The sequence below is a fragment of the Sus scrofa genome, chromosome 6 (assembly GCF_000003025.6).
Source record: "Sus scrofa isolate TJ Tabasco breed Duroc chromosome 6, Sscrofa11.1, whole genome shotgun sequence".
Classification (NCBI taxonomy): Eukaryota; Metazoa; Chordata; class Mammalia; order Artiodactyla; family Suidae; genus Sus; species Sus scrofa.
Window position 1 is genome coordinate 128,068,173 of NC_010448.4, and position 23,266 is coordinate 128,091,438.

Here is a 23,266-nt window from a genome sequence, read left to right on the forward strand (position 1 = left end):
ATACATATACATGTATTCATTCTTTTCCCACATAGATTATCACAGAATGTTGGGTGGAGTTCCCTGTGCCATGCAGCAGGTCCCCATTGGCCATTCATTCCATATACCACAGGGTGCATATGCCAATCTGTACCCCCACAACCACCTGTCCCCTTTGGTAACCATAAATTTTTCAAAGCCTGTGAGTCTGTTTCTACTCTGCAAATAATTTGACTTGTATTCTTTTTTTTAGATTCCACCTATAAGTAATATATGATGTTTGCCTTTCACTGTCTGACTAAAATTCACTTATGATGATTTCTAGGTCCATCCAAGTTGCTGCAAATGACACTATTTCATTATTTTTTGTAGCTGAGTAATATTCCATTGTATATATGTACCACATCTTCTTTATCTATTCCTCTGTCAATGGACAGTTAGTTTGCTTCCATGTCCTGGCTATTATAAATAGTGCAGCAATGAATATTGGGGTACATGTATCTCTTCTTTCTTTATTTTTCTTTTCTTTCTTTCTTTCTTTCTTTCTTTCTTTCTTTTTTTTTTTGCTTTTTAGGGCTGCACCTGTGGCATATGGAAGTTCCCAGGCTAGGGATCAAATCAGAGCTACAGCTGCTAGCCTACATCTTGGCAATGCTGGATCCTTTAGCCCACTGAGCGAGGCCAGGGATCAAACCCACATACTCATGGATACTAGTTGGATTTGTTTCTGCTGTACCACAATGAGAACTTCTGCATGTATCTTTTCAAATTATGGTTTTTTCTAGATAGATGCCCAGGAGTGGGATTGCTGGGTCATATGATAGTTCTATTTTTAGTTTTTTGAGGATTCTCCATACTGTTTTCCATAGCGGTTGTACTAATTTACATTCCCACCAACAGTGTAGGAGGGTTCCCCTTTCTCAGCACCCTCTCCAGCATTCATTGTTTGTACACTTTTTGATGATGGCCATTCTGGTTGGTGTGAGGTGATACCTCATAGTAGTTTTGATTTGCATTTCTCTAATAATTAGAAATTTTGAACATCTTTTCATGTGTTTTTGGTGTGGAATTTAAACTAGGGACCCAAGAACTATAATTAAGGATTTCCCTGAACTTAGATAAAATCAGCAACAATTCATAGGATTTAAATCATTTTGGGTCAATATGACCCAGATTTCCTGACCTATATCAAAAGAACCTCACATTCCAAATCCTGGATAGCAAAAGCTGACTGGACTAACCTGGAAAGAGAACTATAGGATCCTCTTTCCACAGTAAACCTGAGGGTCCGAAAAAGGCAAGAAAATAGGTTAGAGTTTCCCAAAAGCCCTATATGAACCATTTCCTGTAAAAATTGATTGGACTAAATTCTTCTTGGAAACAAAGAAAGATGAAACTATAGGAGATTTGATGGCATTCTGCAGTTAAAGAAGGTGCTGATATAACAACAGCCCTTTCATCTCATCCTATTAATGGGATTAAACCTGAGATTGGAGGCCTAATTCAAAAACAGAAATTAGAATGAGGAATATCTTGGAGTTCCTGTTGTGGCACAGCAGAAACAAATCCGACTAGTATCCATAAGGATTCGGGTTTGATCCCTGGCCTTGCTCAGTGGGTTGAGGATCCAGCATTGCCCTGAGCTGCGGTATAGGTCCAAATCTGGCTCAGATCCCGAGCTGCTGTGGCTGTGGTGTAGGGCAGCCACTGCAGCTCTGATTCGACCCCTAGCCTGGGAACCTCCTTATACTGAGGGTGTGGCCCTAAGAAAAGAAAAAAAAGAAAGAAAGATAGACTGAGAAATAGTCCTTCACCTGGCTTTAGGACAAAAATGATGAGAAAGTATCCAGAATAAAACCTGTAACCCTGCAGATCAAACAACTAGCTGCTTCACTCTCCAACCAACCATCTATTGACAAGGACATGATGTGTGTATATACTGTATACTGAGGGACACTAAAATACAGATTGTCCCATCTTGCAAAAGAAAGACCAAGACAAAGTCTCGATTCAGATCACTGAAGGTGCTCCAAGGAAGGGAACCTCACCCTTAAATACTCAAGGTGAATTAGCTCATTAACATCACTCCACGTGATGTTCGACCTAAGCAATTCCTGGTCCATACGAGTGTGTCTCTTCCCACATTAAATTCTGTTACTTTTCAGTAAACACAACACAACAGGTGGGAAGTATTGCAAATAACCCCCAGGTTTTCCAGATCTTTCAGTCCTTAAAAGTCCTATGAAAGCAGGGATTGAGTTTCTTTTCTGCTCATCACTGTCTCCTTGGCATGTAGTAGATACACACAAATAAATGTAGAACAAAAGTGAAAAAGGCAAGATCATATGTAAGCTGTTCACAAAGAATATCATCTCCCCTTTCTATAGAAATGTCAGTGGTTTTGGATTAACCTCAGCAATGTATTTATTATAGATGAGCATGTGTACAGCTGTGTCCTTGTGTGTAGACCAAGCAAGGTTGCCAGATACAGCTGTAGAAGGTGTGTAGGAGACATGGAAATCCAGCCTATTCTGCTTGTTGAGGTTTGCACCCTGATGTGGGTCTGCCTAGAGGAAGGGACACTTTTTTAACATTTAAGCCACTTTTATCTGGAAGCTGGGGTCCTCAGGACAGTGCATACCCAAAGGGCTTCCTCTGCGGGCTGACATGTCAGGCTCTGGGGCCAGTTTAAGATTTTTCCCCATTCTCTGGTCACCCAGATTGCTCTCTTTATGATGGACAATTATTTACAAAAGCTGATGCTAATTATAAGAGAAATTGGATGAGAAAATAGGAAGAATCCAGCAAGGCATCTTTAGATGCAGCTGAACAACTAAAATCAAAGCATCTGTACTCATATTGACACCAAGTAGGTTGAGAAGAAGCAGAACATACAGTGATGTGACATGACTAACATATAAATCCTCAGGTCTAACTTCTGATTTTGAATGATTTGATGACTAAGTCCCACTGGGTCACATTGTGCATTCCTTTTATCATGGGGAGGAGGAGTCCTTTCAACATCAAAGCTGTTGATTGTAGTTTTAAACTTCATTTGTTACATATCCATGCTGAAGTGTTTAGGGACACAATAGACAAAGTCTGCATTTTCCTTTGCATGCATCAAAAAGAAAAGATGGATCAAGAGATGAATAGTTGGATAACTGGGTGACAAAGCAAATAGAGCAAAACTGTTAATTGTAAGATGTAGGTGATGGTGCTTGCTCTACATTTATTTCAACTTTTTAGGATGTTCAAAATATTTCATAATAAGATGTTGGGAGAAAAAATTCATTCAACATTTAACAAAACTATTATATTTACTAAAGTAATTATTTATGTTTATTATAGTGACCTAGGCATCAGGGATACAGTGATGATCAGAAGACATGGTCCCTGTTGGTACAGCATCCTCGAGAGACAGACAAATTAGCAGATGATGATAAAACAGCATGGTGAGTTCTGGGAATATCAAGAAGAACCTCCCATTTTGCCATGTTTATATGTGTGGTGCTGGTGGGCAAGGGGATCTTCCTGGAAGAGAAGCCAGCAGAACTCAACCATAAATGGCAATGGGGTAGAAATCAGTTCAGGTAGTGGAGAGGGAAGGAATTCCATGAACATTGCATAGTGTTTGCAGGAGCAGGAGATGGGCTGGGATGGGCCAACTCTGGAGAGCTTCTGTTCCGTGCTGATCTCCTGTTGGGAGGGGTTGGAATGCCTGAAAGTAAGGTTAATGACACAGTCAGATTTGCTTTTAGCTATATCTCTAAGATGGCAGACTGGAGAGCATCCCTGAGAGGCCAAAGCTGGAGGTCAGGTGGGTGCCTGTATTCCCATCAGGAGATGCACATGTAGTAGGAGGGTTACAGGTGAGGGAACAGATTTGAGGAGCATTAGGATGTACAATTAGAGAACTGGAGGCTGGAAAAATAAAGGATAGAAGAGCATACTCTTTACTGTTAGAAGGGCTGTTGACAAGGGGATGATGGGCTCAGCCTGTGGGGCACCTGAGTGGAGCTGCCAGTTGGCAGCCAGAAAACTAAAACTGGAAACTTAGGAAAGAGGTGGATACACTGATTTGGAATTGAAATGATGAAGTTTGAAGCTGTAGTTGAGATTAACAAGGAAGAGTATGCAGAGTAATAAACACAGGCATGGGGTTTCCAATAACTGGAACAGTGCCTGGCATATAGGATGTGGTGATAAATAAGAACGGAAGTGGGTAGAATTCTGGGACAAACATTCAAGGACGGGCTGAGAAAGGGAAATTGCTAAAGGTTAAGGACAAATCAGAGAAGGTGAAGAAGATTAAAGGTTATTTTGGAGGGAAGGGCTTCAGGAAAGGGAAGAGGTTACAAATAAAAGATGAGGACTAAAATCTGTTCTTGGGTTCAATAGTTAGGAGGTAACTCACAGTGGTGAGAAGTGGAGATAAGTGATGTGATGCTTATCACAGTGGTGATAAGTGGAACTAAGCGCTTCTGTCTGGATCAAGGGGGAATGGAAGGCTTTAACTTTTCATCATACTCATGATTTCTTGAAGAAAGTTATATAGGGACATCATACTCATTTATTGCTGATTTATTATCAAATTAAGTCATAATTCATAAATAATTATAAAGAGCAAACTCTCCTTCAATTGTGACATATTCTTGTAGGGAGAAAAGGAAACTGTGATTAAGAAACATCAGCCCAGCATTTAACACAATTTTAAAATTAATTCAGACATTTATTTAGTACCTGTTATGTTTTTAGTCACTGGGCTAAACTGAGCAGAAGTTACCAGGAGAAAGAGAGAAGCTGAAATTATGGAAATGGGGTAACTTGACAATGAGGTGTGGTGCAGGGCAAACAAGGCCTAAGGTTGAGGGGACTGGCTGGTGAGCACGAGTGGAATGCATCCTCTGATCAGGATGGTTGCTGAGGAAAAATGTATGTATGTAGCGCGGGGAGGTCTAAGGAGATCAGGACTGATGGTCTTGGTGTGAAGGAGGAGACATGGTCTTCTACTGAAGAGGAAGCTGATGAGGAGCAGGTATTGCCCTGGCAGCTTCAATGAAGTGAGAAAGGTCTGGAATGGTCATTGTGGAGTGGAAATAGAACAGGTACCTGATAAATTAAAGTTGTTCGCACAGCATGAGGCCTCTAATTAAAGGGCAAGCTCCCTGAGGCCGATGTGGTCCTTCTCTTCCCTCCTGGGCACTTGACTCAAAGGATGAAGACCCAAAGCCATTTTGAAAGCTCTCAGTCATTTTGAGAAATACGTTATTGCTTCACAATTTTTAAGAAATCTGGGGACAAGTGATGAACTTTTATGCCATTTAAGAGTTTTTGCAAATGTATGTACACAACACGAAGAAGCTCTAACTAAAAATCAGAATTCTCAAAAAGGGTGTGACATTAATTTTCTTAGAAAATATTCATTAAGTCAGGAGACCCTATCCAGTCAAATCACCAAGATGTGTCCATCAAGGGCATACTTGTCAAAGTTCTGATAGAAGTTCTATCCTCCAATGGCAGGGCAGAATTCTCCTCATAGCTGGTTTCCCATTGGTTCTGAGATGTGGGCGGGGTCACCTATTCCTGGGGCTGCCAATAGCTCCACCCCATCACATGCAAATGAAGTAAAGGCTCTGGTGAAACCACGTGATTGGTCATGTGGTGAAGAACGACCCACTAGCTCCACCCCTTCTAATGACGTCACTACCCACTCACTCTCACGAGAGTTTGTACAGTTGCTGGTGAGAGGCTGACAGGCCAGTCTACTGTGGCAGGAGGGTGTCAAGGGAAGGTGCTCCAGTACGGACCCCCATTCCCACTGCTGGGCCTCCAGTTCAGCTTAAGGCAGTGGCCCCTAGGGGCCTGTGGGGCAGTGCTTAGGGGGTCCCATGCACTCTCCCCCCATTGGCTGGCTGCAGTGGTATGCAAATGAGGGCACGCGTCACTTCCGGAGGCCAATCGAGCGCCATTTTCTCTTTCTGGCGGAGCTGGGAGGAGGGGACGGGGTCGCGCGGGGTGGGCGCGCGCCGAGCGGGGGTCCCGCCGCGCGGGGCGGAGGAGGACGGGCGCGGGGCCCCGGCGGGCGCTGCGAAAGCTGCGGGGGACGTGGCGGCGCTGCGGGCGCCTAGCGGTAGGTAACCCCGGCCTGACCGCGGCGACGCCCCCGGCCCTGCCCGCGAAGTCCGGGCGGCGGCCCCGCCCCACCCCACCCCGCCCACACCCAGCGGTCCGCGGCCTGTGGCCAGCGGCCCGCGGCAGCCGCACGAATCCTGCGACGTTCTCCCAGCGCGGGGTTCGCGGCCAGAAGGGCGCCGGTCGTCCCTTCTCGTCACGTGGGGGCTGGGGGTGGGGTGGGGGCGGGGATGGGGTTCGGGGGCGGGGCAGGGGACCGGACGGGGTTAGAGGAGGCTGGGGGGGCGGGGCACCGTCAGAGAAGGGGGCTGTTGTGCGGGGGGATGGGGATGGAGCTGCCCGCAGCGACTGCGAACGCGGGCAGTGTAGGTGCGCGTATGCCGAGCCCGCCCTGTGGCGGATTTTTCTCGGGAGGAGAGGACATCTATTGCAAACCCCAGTTCCTACACTTTTGAGCTTCCCAGGCGAATATTGATGACATGCAGATGTTGACATTATATTTTAACTTTTCATTTGCTGTCGCTTACTGCGTTGACGTAGTCTGTGTCGTGTTAGTAGCAGAATTTCAACATTTGATTTTAGAACGTCAAAAATTGTAACCACAGGTTCAGATAGTGCACAGTTACAGAATGATAACCGTAGAAAGTATTTTCTTCGAATTTGAATGGGAGGCTAGCCTGAATGCTCTTAGAACTCTTTGTAATTGAATAGAGTGGGTAATCGCAGCCTTTTTAGACCCGAAAGGGATCCTTGTGGAGCGGAGCTTGGATGCAGATTGACAAGTGCTGGAAGGCGCAGGCGGCACCACAGGCAGGTGCTGCCGAGTAAGTAGGGCTTAGGGGGTCGGGCTTGGGACATTTTGGGGAGAGAGGATTTTAGAAAGTGCTTGTTCATCTTTGGTTGCAAGTCAAGTAATTATGTGTAATTAGAGTTATTACTGGAGAGTGTGCAGTATTATGAAGGAACTTGATATTTTGGTTGGAGTTGGGACTTGGTTGAGCCACTGGCCTTTAGGTGTCTCTCTGTAGAAAGGTACTAGTCTGGACAATGGACAGGAGTGGAGAGGAGACTCGTTCAGTCGTCTGAGCAGTGGTAAGGATGTGAGATCTGGATTTAGAGTTAGGAATTGATAATTGGTTATAGGAGATGAAGGTGGAGTTGTGGCAAAGTTTTTAGTTGAAGAGATCTTGGAGCACCTTTTTAATTTGAACCCAGGTTTGTAATATACTGTTGATAAATTTATGGTTGCAGTCACTTTGAGGGACACGCTCCAGCATTTCTCGGTGGCTCTACTCTGTCACACACTTGTTAGCTGTGTGTCTCACACCTGTTAGGGTAGTGTGTCACACCTATTAGTATGTTACAAGTAAGAAGATTGGAAAGTTCTGACTTATTGAAGGCCTCAGGTCTGGGAAGGGATCTTCTTGTGTTTGAACCCAGACCTTTGGATTGTGCTTTTGTATATTATATAAATATTATGTTTTTTAAGTTGCTTAAAAAAACCAACAAAATCCTGTATTCTAATAGTTGGGACATTTCATTTAGATTTTTGGAGTTAGATGATAGCAAACTTACAGTCTAATGTTCTAAGTGCTTTTCTTGTATTAAACCATTGAATTTCAAAACTACTTCACAGAGTAGGTTGTGCTCTCCCTGTTTCGCAGGAAGGACCTGAGACCCAGGAATTTAGTAACTTCCAGAGATCACACAGCCAGTAAACTGTGGAGCTGATTTGAACCCAGGCAGTGCAGCTCCAGAATTCTTGCTCCTAAGATCATTGTGCTGAGTTGCTTCTCTTGCGGGAACTCGGCCTCTGCCTCTCTTCACTGGTGCTGAATAGAAATGGGGAGAGAGTTTTGGGCCAAGGAGAAAAAATAGCTTTATTACTTTGCTAGGCAAAGTAGGGTCACAGCAGGCTAATGCCTCAAAGACTGTGTCCCCTTAGGAAAACTTGGGAGGTAGTTTTATAGTTTTGGGATTGAAAAATAGGGCCACAGATAAGGATCAAGATAGAGGCAAGCTTGAATTGTTCTCAAAGCTGGTGTTCAGTGGTCTGGTGGTCTTCTTCTTTCCCGAATAAAGAATGCTTCATTAATATCTTCCATTTTGGGGAGAGGTTTAGTTCTGCAGAAGAACTCAAAAATACTGTTATCTATATTCCCTGAGGAGGGACCCGGACCCCGCCGCAAAGCTACACTATTGTTTTTTGACTGCTCCTCTGTGGTCTCTGCATCCCCGCCCTTCCCTGATTAGCAACTGTTTGAACCTGCCCTTTGAACTCAGGGAAAATCTTGGAGGCTGAAGGTTATTCTTTAAAAACAAGAAATGGGGGACATAGAAAGGCTTGTATGTCCTGGAGCCCCACAGGGCCCTGCTTGGTTTCACCTCTAAAGTGAAATCTTTTTAGAACTTAGATTTCACAGGAACTTGAAGGAAAGTTCTGTTGCTTAAAATATGTTATTTAAGTATTATTACCTGAATGACTTTCTTTTTGTGGTGTATTTTTTCCATAATGGAATATTCTTAAATGATCAAGATACTAAAAAGCAAAAAAAAAAAAAAAAAAAAAGAAAAAAGCCCCTTAAGTACTCCTTTGGGAAATAATACTTTCCTTAGGCACATCAGTGGAACTTTTGGTAATTCCATGTCTCCTACACACTGTGAAATTAAAGGTAATTTACTGTGAACTGAGGTTGATAGATTAGTGTGGCTGCATTAGTCAGCTGTTTTCTAATGGTGAAAATACTGATTTAACTAAGAAAAGAGGAGTTCCCCTTGAGGCTCAGCGGTAACAAACACAACTAGTATCCATGAGGATGAGAGTTTGATTCCTGACCCCTCTCAGTGGGTTAAGGATCTGGCATTGCTGTAAGCTGCCGTGTAGGGTGCAGATGAGGCTCAGATCTGGCCTTGTTGTGGCTGTGGTGTAGGCCACCAGCTTCAGCTCCAATTCGACCCCTAGCCTGGGAACTTCCATATGCCATGGGTGTGGCCCTAAACAAACAGAACAATACCTAAGAACATATAAAGTACAGCATCAATAGAGGATCTGTAAATTTGGAAATATTGAACAGCTTCTTTCCTACTTAAAGTACTAGGTCTTTTGTATGGAATCTTGCATCTCTTAGAATGGAAAAATGGTGAAAGTCAGCTTCTTTTCCCCAAAGTGATTAGCAACAGTAGACTGAGGATCTTGGAGGAATTGATTTAATGTAATGAAACTTGTGAGATTTACCTATGTTTTCTTTCTTTCTTTCTTTCTTTTTTTGTCCTTTGTCTTTTTAGGGCCGTACCTGTGGCATATGGAGGTTCCCAGGCTAGGGGTCGAATCGGAGGTACAGCCTCCGGCTTACACCAGTGCCACAGCAGCGCAGGATCTGAGCCGCGTATTCCACCTACACCACAGCTCACAGCAGCGCCGGATCCTTAACCTACTGAGCAAGGCCAGGGATTGAACCTGAAACCTCATGGTTCCTAATCGGATTCCTTTCCGCTGAGCCATAACGGGAACTCCCTACCTATGTTTTATTTCTTCTCTTTTCTTTTGTTTATTTTTGGTTTTTAGGACTGCACCTGGGGCACATGGAGGTTCCCAGGCTAGGGATCTAATCAGAGCTACAGCTGCCAGCATACACCACAGCCACAGCAATGCCAGATCTGAGTCGCATCTTTGACTTACACCACAGCTCACGGCAACCCACTGAGTGAGGCCAGGGATCGAACCCGAAACCTCATGGTTCCTAGTTGGATTTGTTTCCGCTGTGCCACGACGGGAACTCCCATTACCTGTGTTATATTTCTCGTTGTCTTTACTTGCTTTCCTTAAAACAGCACACTGCTAATAAGGGGACAATTTTTTTAGGAAATAACAATGGATATGTGTACTTATTTTTTTGAGGGGGAACCACAGTAACAATGGTGAGGGAATGGGGACACTGGCTTTTGAGAATAAAAAGCTCTATTCTCTAATTTCAAGAAAGACAGACTTCTTGGCCCTTGAACAAGTAACTGGAGAGCCCTTTAAAACTTGCCCAGTCTTTGAGTTTTTTCCTCCTGAAAGTCAGCCAGTCTGTAGCAGCCTTGGGACCAGCTTGTGAAAACCAGCCAATCCCTGCACTGCTTCCGAGAGCCTACCAGTCCCTGTACTCCTTGATCTCAAAACTCTGATAAGATCAGCACTTGCTATGCAAGTCCAGATTTCTTCCCAAGCAATGAGTTTAGCTTCTTTGTTTTAGATATATGTGGATAATGGTCTTAATCTTGGACAGTCCTATTTATCAGCCAACTTTTGGGAAAGAAGAATCCCAAAGGGCAGAGAGGATAGTGGAACTATACAGGGGAAATGATAACCAAGTCTGATAGAGTGAGTGGAAAGCATCAGATTTTTGGTGAGTCTTGTTCTGGCCAAAGAAGCCAATCTGGACTGAAAGTGACCTTGTGCCAAAGTTTTAGTGATGCCATGAGGTTTTTTAACAGCTTCTCTTTGAAATTATGCTTTAAAGGCCAGAACCCAATTCAATGCCTTCTTTTTTTTTTTTTTTTTTTTTGTCTTTTTGCCTTTTCTAGGGTCACTTCCTGTGGCATATGGAGGTTCCCAGGCTAGGGGTCCAATCGGAGCTGTAGCCGCCGGCCTACGCCAGAGCTGCAGCAACTCGGGATCTGAGCCGCGTCTGCAACCTACATCACAGCTCATGGCAATGCTGGATCCTTAACCCACTGGGTAAGGCCAGGGATGGAACCTGCAACCTCATGGTTCCTAGTCAGATTTGTTAACTACTGCGCCACGACGGGAACTCCTCAATGCTTTTTTAAAACATAATTTTTTTTTTTTTTTTTTTTGCTTTTTAGGGCTGCTCCTGTGGCATTTGGCAGTTCCTGGGCTAGGTATTGAATCAGAGCCGCATCTGCGCCCTATAGCACAGCTAATGGCAATGCCAGATCAATGGGGTCAGGGATTGAATCTCCATCCTCAGGGATACTAGTCTGGTTCATTACCTTCTGAGCCACAATGAGAACAACTCAGTGCATTTTATTGTTGATAATTTTAGTGTTTTTTACTTTATTTCCTGTGATTTTTGTATCTCCCTGTGAAATGATCCTTCAAACTGATCTTCTACTGAGCCTGAGATATATTTTTCATGTAGATAACTTGTCTGAAAAATGTACCCATTCCAAATCACCTTCTCAAATACTTCATGTTTTCTTATTACCCACCAAAAATTTCTCCTGCTGTTAACCCTCCTTACCACCCCCCCCCACCAGCCCTGACTTCCCATTTTATTCCAGTCCACTTTTTTTTTTTTTGAATGGCCACACCCGCAGCATATGGAAGTTCCCTGGCCAGGGATTGAATCCAAGCTACAGCTGCAACCTAGGCCACAACTGTGGCAATGCTGAATCTTTAACCCACTGCGCTAGGCTGGGGATTGAACCTGTACCATCACAGAGACAATGCCGATCCTTAACTTGCTGCGCACAGCAGTAACTCCACCACCTTTTTGTTTTACTTAGCTTTTGCCAAATATATTCGGACTGTCTTCCATTACCTTAGTCATTTTTTAATGTTAATCTATTCACTTGGAATGTCTTGGACTCTAACTCTCCAGCCCTCCATGGAGCCATTCTATTTTGAACTTCTGTGATAGGCCCAGATATGCAAAGAAAGCATGATTCTTGCCCTGAAGAAGTTCAGTCCAGTAGGGAAAACAGGTGTGTAAGTAGATAATTACAACATAGTGAGGAGAGTGCAGTGAAATAAATATAAAGTGACCACTCGGGCGATTCCTAGGAGGGGCATCAAGATTATCCTCAAGGAAGGAAGGGTTACAAGAAGGTTTAGAAGTAGAATTTCTGACTCATAGAAATTATTATTTAAAATCTTGGCGGAGGAGTTCCCGTTGTGACGCAGTGGAAATGAATCTGACCTGGAACCATGAGGGTTTGATCTCTGCTTCCCTCAGTGGGTTAAGGATCCAGCATGGCTTTGAACTGAGGTGTAGGTCGCTCAGATTTCGAGTTGACATGGCTGTGGCTTAAGTCAGCTGCTGTAGCTGTGATTAGACCCCTAGCCTGGGAACCTCCATATGCTGCGGGTGCGGTCCTAAAAAGCAAAATAAATAAATCAGTAAATCAATAAATCAGTAAATCTTGGGAGATACTGCCAGTTATTCTCTAAACATGTAGAAATTACAGGGTTTTTTTGCTTATCTTCATTACCAGTTGATATTACCAATCTTTAAAAGTTACTGTTTTGATCATAAAAAAATTGCTTTTCAGGAGTTCCCCTTGTGGCTCAGCAGAAATTCATGGAGGACGCAAGTTTGATTCCTGGCCTGGCTCAGTGAGTAAAGGGTCCAGCATTGCCGTGAACTGTGGTGTAGGTCGCAGATGCGGCTCGGATCTGGCGTTGCTGTGGCTGTGGCATAGGCCAGTGGCTACATCTCCCATTCAACCCCTAGCTGGAAACCTCCATATGTTATGTGTGCAGTCCTAAAAAGACGAAAAAAAAAATTGACTTTTATTATCTTGCCTGGTGTTTCTTTAACTCGAATTTAACTGATTTTGTTTTTAGCTTTTAGAGCTTGCACATTAAAAAACTTTTTGGGGAGTTCCCGTTGTGGCTCAGCAAGTTAAGAACATAGTATCTGTGAGGATGTAGGTTTGATCCCTGGCCTAACTCAGTGTGTTAAGGATCCAGCATTGCTACAAGCTGCAGCGTAGGTTGCAGATGAGGCTCGGATCTGGTGTTGCTGTGTCTGTGGTGTGCTGTGTCTGTGGTGTAGGCCAGCAGCTGAATCTGGATTCGACTCCTAGTCCTGGCACTTCTGGAAAAAAAAACCTCTTATGAAATAGTTGCAGATTTATAGAAGTTGCAAGTATAGTACAAAGAACTTTTTCCTCTGAATCATTTAAAAGTAAGTTGCCAAAAAAGATACCATTACCCCAAATATCATCTGTTTACTACTGTAGGAACTTTCTATTCAGAACACAACCATCAAAATCAGGAAATCCATATATTATTACTGTCTAATCCTCAGACCCCATTGAAGTTTTGCCATTCGTTCCAGTAACATCGTTTATAGTAAAAATCTTGTTAAAGTTGCATATTGTATTTAGTTATCTTTAATCTTTTTCAATCTGGAACAGTTCCGTAGTTTTTCTTTTCATGACTTTTTTTAAAGTGTATAATACATTGATTTTTAGTAAACTTACGGAGTTATATAGGCATTAACACAAGCTGACATTAGAGCATTTGGCTATTGTGAATAGTGCTCCTTTGATCATCTGGACACTCCCCCTGAATGTGTCCATGTACATTTACTACCTGTTTACACTCCCAGCCGATGCCTCACTTACCTTCTATCTCTAGCTTTGTCTTTTCTGAATGTAAATGGAATCAGACCACTTGAGAACTTTTGCACCTGGCTTCTTTCATGCAGCATCATGTTTTTCAGACTCATTTCTGTTGTAGCATGCATCAGTACTTAGTTACTTTTTATTGCCAGATAGTATTTTGTAGTGTGGATATGCCATCTTTTTTTAATCCATTCATCATTTTATGGCCATTTGGATTATTTCCACATTTTGGCCGTTATGAGTAGTGCTTCTTTGTATCATCTGGACACTTTTGAATATTGTAATTTAGTTATTTTGTACATTGTGTCTTAATTGAATTTGTCTGCCAGACTTTTGTGAATTACTCTTTTCTCCTTGGTTATTAATGAGTATTTTGTGGGGAGGTGCTTGGAAACCATTCAGATTATCTAATTTCTCACTAAACACTCAATTATTTTATATCACCATGAATTTAAGTTTCTATTCTAGTGGGCTATATTTTGTTACTATTTATGAATACCAAACCACCCCAAAACTGTAGGATAAAATATTCTATTAAAAAAGCTCTAATTTTGGGTCAGGAGTTGAGGTGAGAGCTGGGGAGATGGCTCATTTATGTTCTACCATTTCTGGAGCTTCATCTGGGCTTTCCCAGGCTCTAGAGCATCTTCACTCTCATTTCTTGGTGGTTGATGTGGAACACTTTTATATAGTTGAGCTTCTCACAGTATGGTATCTGGATCCAAGAGTAGTGGTACCAGAGGACAGGAAAAATGTACGGTATTGTTATGGTCTAGCCTGGAATTCACATGGCATTATTGCTCCCATACTTTATTGGTTTAGGTAACCACAAAGTTCTGTTCAGATTCAAAGGGTGGGAGCATGGATACTCCTATTTTTTGAAAGGAGTGAAGGACATGTTTTAAGGAGAGCATGTGGGCTGGGAGTAGAAATTCAGTGCCACAGGTTATAATCTGATACTGTCATTGTTTGATGCCCACATGTCCCGTATTTGGCTTGTGGGAACTTCCTCAAGCTGACTTCTTTTGAGTCCTTTTGACATGTCTCATCATTTTTTTTTTTTTTTTTTTTTTTTTTGTCTTTTTTTGCTATTTCTTGGGCCGCTCCTGTGGCATATGGAGGTTCCTAGGCTAGGGGTCGAATCGGAGCCGTAGCCACCAGCCTACGCCAGAGCCACAGCAATGCAGGATGTGAGCCGCGTCTGCAACCTACACCACAGCTCATGGCAACGCCGGATCGTTAACCCACTGAGCAAGGGCAGGGACTGAACCTGCAACCTCATGGTCACATTCGTTAACCACTGCGCCACGACGGGAACTCCTGTCTCATCATTTTTTGAACAACTTCCTTGCTTTTTGGCATAAGACATTCTAGGCCCATCTTGTCTTTTCCATGCTCCAGCCCTAGAATCAGCCATTTTTAAGGAGCCCTAGTTCCTTTTAATAGAAAATGGTATTTAGAAAGTAAGATTTGGGTCTGAAGATTTGCTCACTGCTCAAAGGGTGTATAACTGCTACCAGGCTTTTGCAGTGGACAGAGCTATATGATATATACACACACATTAACAAATACACACACACACTATTTTACATCTATGTATATATTAAAAATAATAAGGTCACAGCTGTATCTCCTGTCTGATCAAGTACCACAGGATTCATTTTAACCTTATGCCTTTTCAGCTATTTTAAAAATAGCTTTATTGAGATGTAATTTACATATCATGCGTTTCACCCATTTAAAGTGTACAGTTCAGAGGCTTTTAGTATATTCACAGTTGTGTGTATATCACCACAGTCAATTTTAGAATATTGTCATTATTCCAGAAAGAAATGCTCTTCCAGTTAGCTGTCACCTTCCAGTCCTCTTCAGCCCTAAGCAACCAGTATTCTACTTTTTTCTATGTGTGTCTGTTCTTGATACTTCATATAAATTGAATCATATAATATGTGATCCTTTTTCTGACTTCTTTCACTTCAAATAATGTTCCCCAAGGGTCATCACATTGTAACATGCATTGGTGTTTCATGCCATGTATTTCATTTTTTTAATGGCCAACTAATATTCCATGGTATGGGTATACCACACTGTACCTATCAGTTGATGGACATTTGGGTTGTTTCTACTTTTTCTATTATGAGTACTGTTGTTATGAACATACTTGTATAGGGTTTTGTTTGGATGCATGTTTTAATTTCTCTTGGGTGGTATTGCTGGTTCATATGGTGCATATATGTTGAATGCTTTTGAGAACCTGCCAAACTTTTCCAAACCAGCTGTATCATTTTACATTACCACCAGCAATGTATTGGAGATTCAGTTTTTCAGTATCCTTGCCAGCACTTCCTTCTTTTCTTTTCTTTCCTCAACCATCCCTGTAGGTGTGAAGTAGTATCTTATGGTGGTTTTGACTTGCATTTCCCCATAACTAATGTTTAGCATCTGTGTGCTTAATAGCCATGTATATATTGTCTTTGGAGAAATATCCAAATTCTTTGTCCATTTTTAAGGTTTTTTTTTTTGTCTTTTAAGTATTGAGTTATGAGAGTTCCTTTCATGTTTTGTATAAGTTCCTTCAAATTTCAGAAATAAGATTTACGCATATTTTCACCCTGTGGATTCTCTTTTCACTTTTTTGGTGGTTTGCTTTGAAGCACATAGATTTTAAATTTTGATAAAGTCGAACTTATCTTTCTTTTCTTTTTTTTTTTTTGTCTTTTTAGGGCTACGCCTGCGGCATATGGAGGTTCCCAGGCTAGGGGTTGAATCAGAACTGTAGCCACAGGCCTTTACCATGGCCACGGGAACGCCAGATCCAAGTTGAATCTGTGAACTACATCACAGCTCATGGCAACACAGGATCCTTAACCCACTGAGCGAGGCCAGGGATTGAACCTGTGTCCTCATGGATGTTAGTTAGATTTGTTTCTGGTGAGCCACTTGGGGAACTCCTATTTTTTCTTCTGTTGCTTGTGTTTGGTTGTTTTTTTTTTTTTTTTTTTTTTTTTTTTTTTTTTTGTGTCATAGCCAAAATCCATTACTAAATCCAAAGTCATGAAGATTTATGCCTCTCTGTTCTTCTGAGAGCTTTTAAAAACTTGTGCACAGAAATGTATGGTCCATTTTTGAGTTAATTTTTGTGTGTGGAAAGAGTCCATCTTCATTCTTTTACATGTGGATAGTGAATTGTCCCAGAATGATTTGTTGAAAATTACTCTGCTTTACCAACCTATTTAAAAATTACATATATGTATGTATTTATATTTATGTACATACATACATACACATATATGTGTATATATATGCGCTGATTAAAGTTTCATTTTCTTCCCTTTTAAGGAAAATTTCAAAAATGTTTCAAATTCCTGTGGAGAATCTCGACAACATCAGGAAGGTACGAAAAAAGGTGAAAAGCATTCTTGTGGATATTGGACTTGACAGCTGCAAGGAGTTGCTGAAGGTAAGAGGACTAGAAGTACCAGGTAAAGAGAAGACAGTAATATCGGAGATACTGAAGTTGGAGAGATTTAAACTGGGAGTTTTTTTGAAGAATGAGTAAGATGCCTCAAGATGGAAACTGCTGACTTGAAATGAGGCATAAGAGCAGCTTTTGTTCTTTTTCATGTCTTTTTAACTTAAAGTGGGCTACTTTAGGCTGTTGCAGTTTTTGTTGTTGTTGTTGTTGAGTAGTGGGAGGCAAGGCAGGGCTTCATAAGAGAGGCAGGTAGACTGTATGATTATGGATTTTTTTTTTTTTTTTTTTTTTTTTGTCTTTTAGGGCCATACCTGTGGCATATGGAAGTTCATATGCTAGGCGTCAAATCAGAGCTGTAGCTGCTAGGCTACACCACAGCCACAGCAATGTGGGATCTGAGCCAAGTCTGCGACCTATACCACAGCTCATAGCAATGCCAGATCCTTAACCCTCTGAGCAAGGCCAGGAATCAAACCTACGTCCTCATAGATACTAGTTGGGTTCATTAACCACTGAGCCACAGTGGGAATTCCAGAGCTGTTTCAGTTCTTGTTATTACTTTTTTTTAGTGATTTTTATTTTTTCCATCATAGCTGGTTTACAGTTTTCTACTGTCCAGCAAGGTGACCCAGTCACACATACATGTATACATTCTTTTTTTCTCACATTATAATGCTCCGTCATAAATGACTAGATCTTGTTCCCAATGCTATACAGCAGGATCTCATTGCTTATCCATTCCAAAGGCAATAGTTTGCATCTATTAACCCCAAATTCCCAGTCCATCCCAATCCCTCCCCCTCCCCCTTGGCAACCATAAGTCTCTTCTCCGTGTCCATGAGTTTCTTTTCTGTGGAAAGGTTCATTTGTGCCGTATATTAGATTCCAGATATAAGTGATACCATATGGTATTTGTCTTTCTCTTTCTGACTCACTTCGCTTAGTATGAGAGTCTCTAGTTCCATCCATGTTGCTGCAAATGGCATTATTTTGTTCTTTTTTAATGGCTGAGTAGTATTCCATTGTGTGTGTGTGTGTGTGTGTGTGTGTGTGTGTGTGTGTGTGTGTGTGTATGTACCACATCTTCTTAATGCATTCATCTGTCCATGGACATTTAGGTTGTTTCCGTATCTTGGCTATTGTGAATAGTGCTGCAAAGAACAGGCGGGTGCATATGTCTTTTTCAAGGAACGTTTTGTCCAGATACATGCCCAAGAGTGGGATTGCTAGGTCATAGGGTAGTTCTCTGTATCATTTTCCAAGGTACCTCCATAGTGTTTTCCATAGTGGTTGTGCCAGTTTACATTCCCACCAACAGTGCCCGAGGGTTCCCTCTTCTCCACATCGTCTCCAGCATTTGCTATGTGCGGACTTATTGATGATGGCCATTCTGACTGGTGTGAGGTGGTACCTCATTGTAGTTTTGATTTGCATTTCTGTAATAATCAGTGATGTTGAGCATTTTGTCATGTGCTTGTTGGCCATCTGTATATCTTCTTTGGAGAAATGTCTACTCAGGTCTTTTGCCTATTTTTCCACTGGGTTGTTGGCTTTTTTGCTGTTGGGTTGTGTAAGTTGTTTGTCTATTTTAGAGATTACGCCCTTGTCAGTTGCATCGTTTGAAACTATTTTCTCCCATTCTGTAGGTTGTCTTTTTGCTTTTTTAACGGTTTCCTTTTCTGTGCAAAAGCTTGTCAGTTTGATTAGGTCCCATTGGTTTATATTTTATTTTATTTTATTTTATCTTATTATTTTGCTATTGGCTTTGGAGACTGACCTGAGAAAACATTTGTAAGGTTGTTGTCAGAGAATGTTTTGTCTATGTTCTCCTCTAGGAGTTTGATGGTGTCTTGTCTTACATTTAAGTCTTTAAGCCATTTTAAGTTTATTTTTGTGCATGGTGTGAGGATGTGTTCCAGTTTCATTGATTTACATGCAGCTGTCTAGGTTTCCCAGCACCATTTGCTGAAAAGACTGTCATTTTCCCTTTTTATGTGCTTGCCTCCTTTGTCAAAGATTAATTGACCATAGGTGTCTGAGTTTATTTCCAAAGCTGTTCCAGTTTTTACAGTTACTTTTAAGAGGGACTTGTTATAGTCATTAGTTGCAAAATATATTTGTGTATTTTTTATTTTGTTTGGTTGGGTTTTTTGGCTGTGCCTACAACATGTGGAGGTTCCTGGGCCAAGGATCGAACCTGAGCTACAGCAGCTACAACGCCGAATCCTTAATTTATAGGCCACCAAGGAACTCCTGAAATATACACTTGTTTTTGACCTTTGACGGGAATGTGTTGAATTATTTATATTTCATTATCAGAAGACCCTAACTTAATTTTCCAGTATTGTTAGAGTAATCAGCAGATGAGGATGCATATTTGGTATAATAGGGTTTTTTTTTTTCTCTTCTTTTGTTTTTTAGAGCCGCACCTGCGGCATATGGAGGTTCCCAGGCTAGAGGTCAAATCGGAGCTACAGCTGCCAGCCTACAGCACAGCCACAGCAATCTGAGCCCCATCTACAACATACACCACAGCTCAGTGCAATGCTGGATCTTTAACCCACCTAGCAAGGCCAGGGATTGAATCTGCAACCTCATGGTTACTAGTTGGATTGGTTTCTGCTGTGCCACAATGGGAGCTCCAGGTTTTTTTTGTTTGTTTTGTTTTTTCTGAGTTTTTCATTTAATACATGCAGTCTTACAAAGGTTTAAAAATTAAGGTCATAGTCACACTTTATTGGTAAGTTATGTTCTCATGTAGTTTTATCGTTTTTTATAACTTGAGAATATATGGCTGGCATGTATAGCGAGGAAATACAAATTGGTTTTTCTTTGGTCTTTTAGGGCCATACCTGCGTCATATGGAGGTTTCAAAGCTAGGGGTCAAATTGGAGCTGTTGCTGCTGGCCTATGCCACAGCTATAGCAACACAGACTCCGAGGCTCATCTGTGACCTACACCACACTCACAGCAGTGCCAGATCCTTAACCTACTGAATGAGGCCAGGGATCGAAACTGCATCCTCCTGGGTGCTAGTCAGATTCGTTTCTGCTGAGACACGATGGTAAAAATTGATAAATAAGGTTTGCTGTGTAGCTTTATAGCCACTTAAAGTACTATGCATATTTAATTCATAATTATTGAAATAAGGACTGTGTCTGCACTGAAGTTTTCAGACTCAGATAAAGAATTCAATTCAAAATATTAATTGGCCTTGGGAAGAATTCAGCTTCTTAATTTTTAAATCTCAGATTTTGAACCAGATTGACTTTATTTATAAAATGCTGTTCTGATACTGAAAGATAAATAATCACCGGATTCTCATTAATGGTCAGAATTGAATTTTTGCTCTGAAGTAAAATTTCTGAAAGATTTCAGATAGTTCTCTGCTCAAACATTACCACCTTGGAGAGATCGTCCCCTAAAATGTTGCGCCCTCCACTTTATTCTCTATCTTATCTGCTGTTTTTCTTCAAAGTGCTGATAATACCTGGTATTTGTTTATTTGTATCCCTCACTTGAACATATGTAGGCATGGACTACACTGTTTTGTTATCCACTCTACTGCCTGTAAATGCTTAACAAATATGTATTTTTTTTAAGAAATATTTTTAAAATGAATGAATGAAAGTAAAGCCCAAGTGGAGAAATACTTTTAATAATAGACTGACTGCCTGAACGTTTATTTGGAAATAAAAGGATGGTGGAGATAGTGAAGTGGAAAACTCTTAGATGCTGTTGCTCAAGAACAGTCTTAAAAGTAAGAGGACTCTCAGTGTTGTAGCTCTGTCTATAAGTCATATTTTATACTTAAGGAAGAAAGCAGGGTAATTATTTGGAGATGTATTTGAGAAGGTAGCTAGTAGACAGAGTCCACTAGTAATATATATGTTTTTGTGAGTTTAATATTTCCAGAGAATATAAAATAACAAGCTAAGAGCACAATATGTATAGACTGAGAAAGTTTTGGATGATAACATATGGGAAGCTTTTGGAGTGGTGCCTGATAGGTGGTGGATGCCAACAGAATGTGCTCTGAAGGTACAGCAGTGCTCTGTAGTAGACACACTGGGAATTGTCTTGAGTTAATTAGTGGGTAAAGAAAGACATGACTCTTATTTTAATCCTGGCTTGTAGCTAATTGTGTGACCTTGGGCAAGTCTTGGGTTACTCTTGGGGCCTCAGTGTCCTCACCCTTAAGGGTTAGTCAGGATACTTGCCCCTGTTAGGGGATTGATGGTCTGTCAGGAGCTGAGACAGACCTGAAACAATCATAGTGAGAAACAGGCAGAAAGATCCTTTCTAGCTGGCAAAGCTGGAGTAGCCTTTATGGAGATGAGGTTTGAATTTGTTTTTTGTTTGTTTTTAAGAGAGGCTAGGATTCTCCAGTGGAATTAGAAAGAGTATTCCAGGAACCCGAAATTTAGAACCACAGTCCAATTGGTTAACCACCATCAATGCAGGCTGTGAATTCATTTTTTTTTAATTGTTCTATTTGGAAATAATAATTCAAACTTATAGGAAAGTTACAAGAATAAAAATAGTACAAAGAACACTCATTACTAGATTTACCACTTGTTAACGTTTTCTCCCACTTGCTTTAACATTTGCTTACTGGTGTGTATAGTATTTTTCTTTGAGCCACTTAAGAATAAGTTGCATGTCTCATGAACATTATTACCTAAATACTCCAAGCGTGTATTTTTTAAGAATAAGATTTGTCTCTTACATTGCCTCAGGATGCTTATGAACTTAGATGAGTTTAACATTGTATGGGAGTTCCCATTGTGGCTCAATGGGTTAAGGACCTGATATCTGTGTGAGGATTCAGATTCTATCCTTGGCCTTGCTCAGTGGGTTAAGGATCTGGCATTGTCTCAACCAGTGGCGTAGGTCACAGATGCAGGTCAGATCTGATGTTGACGTGGCTGTGGTGGGGGCCTAAGCCCCTGGTCTAGGTATTTCCATATGCCATAGGCGTGGCTGTAAAAAGGAAAAAAACAAAACAAAAACATACTGATGTGACATTTTTGTGTAGTCATTTTTAGCATTTTTTGCCCTGTCAGTGGTGGACCCAGTCTAGGACCAGGTATTGCATTTGGTTGTCATGTCTCTTTAGTGACGTAGTTTTTAAACAGAATTCTGTTTCAAAATTAGTTATATTTTTAGGTAAAATGTTAGTAACAACTAAACTTTTTCTACTTTGTTTTTGACAAGGGGTAGAACTGATCATTCCTCACTAGCTTCCTTAGTCAGCCTAAGATTGTGTTCACTCATTTAAATTTGTTCAAGACAGTTTGCTTTTTCTTTCTAAGACTGTATGTCACAGATAATGTACATATTTCACAAGGGAAAACTAGGAGATTTGAATGGCATACAGCTCTTAAGTTAGATTAACTATTGGGTTAAATTTTATTAATTCTTTGGGAGGAGTTTTTGTTTTTATTTGTAGTTGGTCCTATATTTTGTAAAATTTTTGAAAATTCAAGCAGTGTTAAAGTGCATTATAGAAAAAATTAGAAAGTATACACAGAAACATAAAGAAGAAAATAATTTGTGTGTACACGGTTACCCCAGGATCTCCATGGTAAACAGTTACATCTTTCTGGGTTTTTAGAAACAGGACATGATCTATGTAAGATACCATAGTAGCTTTGTTATGTCTTTTCCCTGAATCTTATATTAAGAATTTTTTTCCATGTCAACTGCATTTATTCTTTTTTTTTCATTCTTTGATTTTGTTTATTGATACTGTGGATTTTTCTAAATTCTATTTGGTGCAATAGCTTTCTAAAAATTATTTGTGGTGTTCCTATTGTGGTGCAGCAGAAACAAATCTGACTAGGAACCACAAGGTTGTGGGTTCAGGCCCTTGCCTCGTTCAGTGAGTTGGGTTAAGGATCTGGCTTTGCCATGAGTTGTGGTGTAGGTTGCAGACGTGGATTGGATCCTGCATGGCTGTGGCATAGGCTGGCAGCTGTAGCTGCAATTTGATCCCTAGCCTGGGAACCTCCATATGCTGTGGGTGTGGCCCGAAAAAGCAAAAAAAAAAAAAAAAAAAAAATTATTTGTTAAAAAAACCCATGGGATTTACACAATGTTTTTGTCTCCAAATAAAGATGTTCACTTTGTCCTTCTCTTTTTTAAAAATTTTCTTTCTTTTTTAAAAATTAAAATATAATTGATTTTTATTCTTAATCCATTGTAGTATTTAGAGTTCCTTGGTTTTAAGCAATGAAAATTAACACTGACCGAGTTCAGAGGGGATTTATTGGAAGTCTGTAGGGGCATACAGAGTTAGCCCTGGGAATACCTGTCCAT

At 41.1% G+C, this 23,266-nt stretch overlaps 1 protein-coding gene across 3 annotated transcripts in view; it reads left to right on the plus strand.

Moving 5' to 3' along the window:
- Positions 3,331-23,266, plus strand: part of ADNP2 (ADNP homeobox 2) — a 41,790-nt gene continuing 21,854 nt past the window's right edge. Inside the window, exons 1-2 of one of the 3 annotated variants that reach the window (XM_003122295.6) lie at positions 3,331-3,434; positions 16,810-16,930. In XM_003122295.6, coding sequence (XP_003122343.3) covers positions 16,823-16,930 — 108 coding nt within the window. In that variant the 5' untranslated portion in view covers positions 3,331-3,434; positions 16,810-16,822. Of the gene's footprint in view, positions 3,435-5,700; positions 6,113-12,184; positions 12,455-16,809; positions 16,931-23,266 lie in introns of those variants that run through there. The other 2 variants (XM_005660559.3, XM_013993971.2) reach the window with 2 other exon arrangements.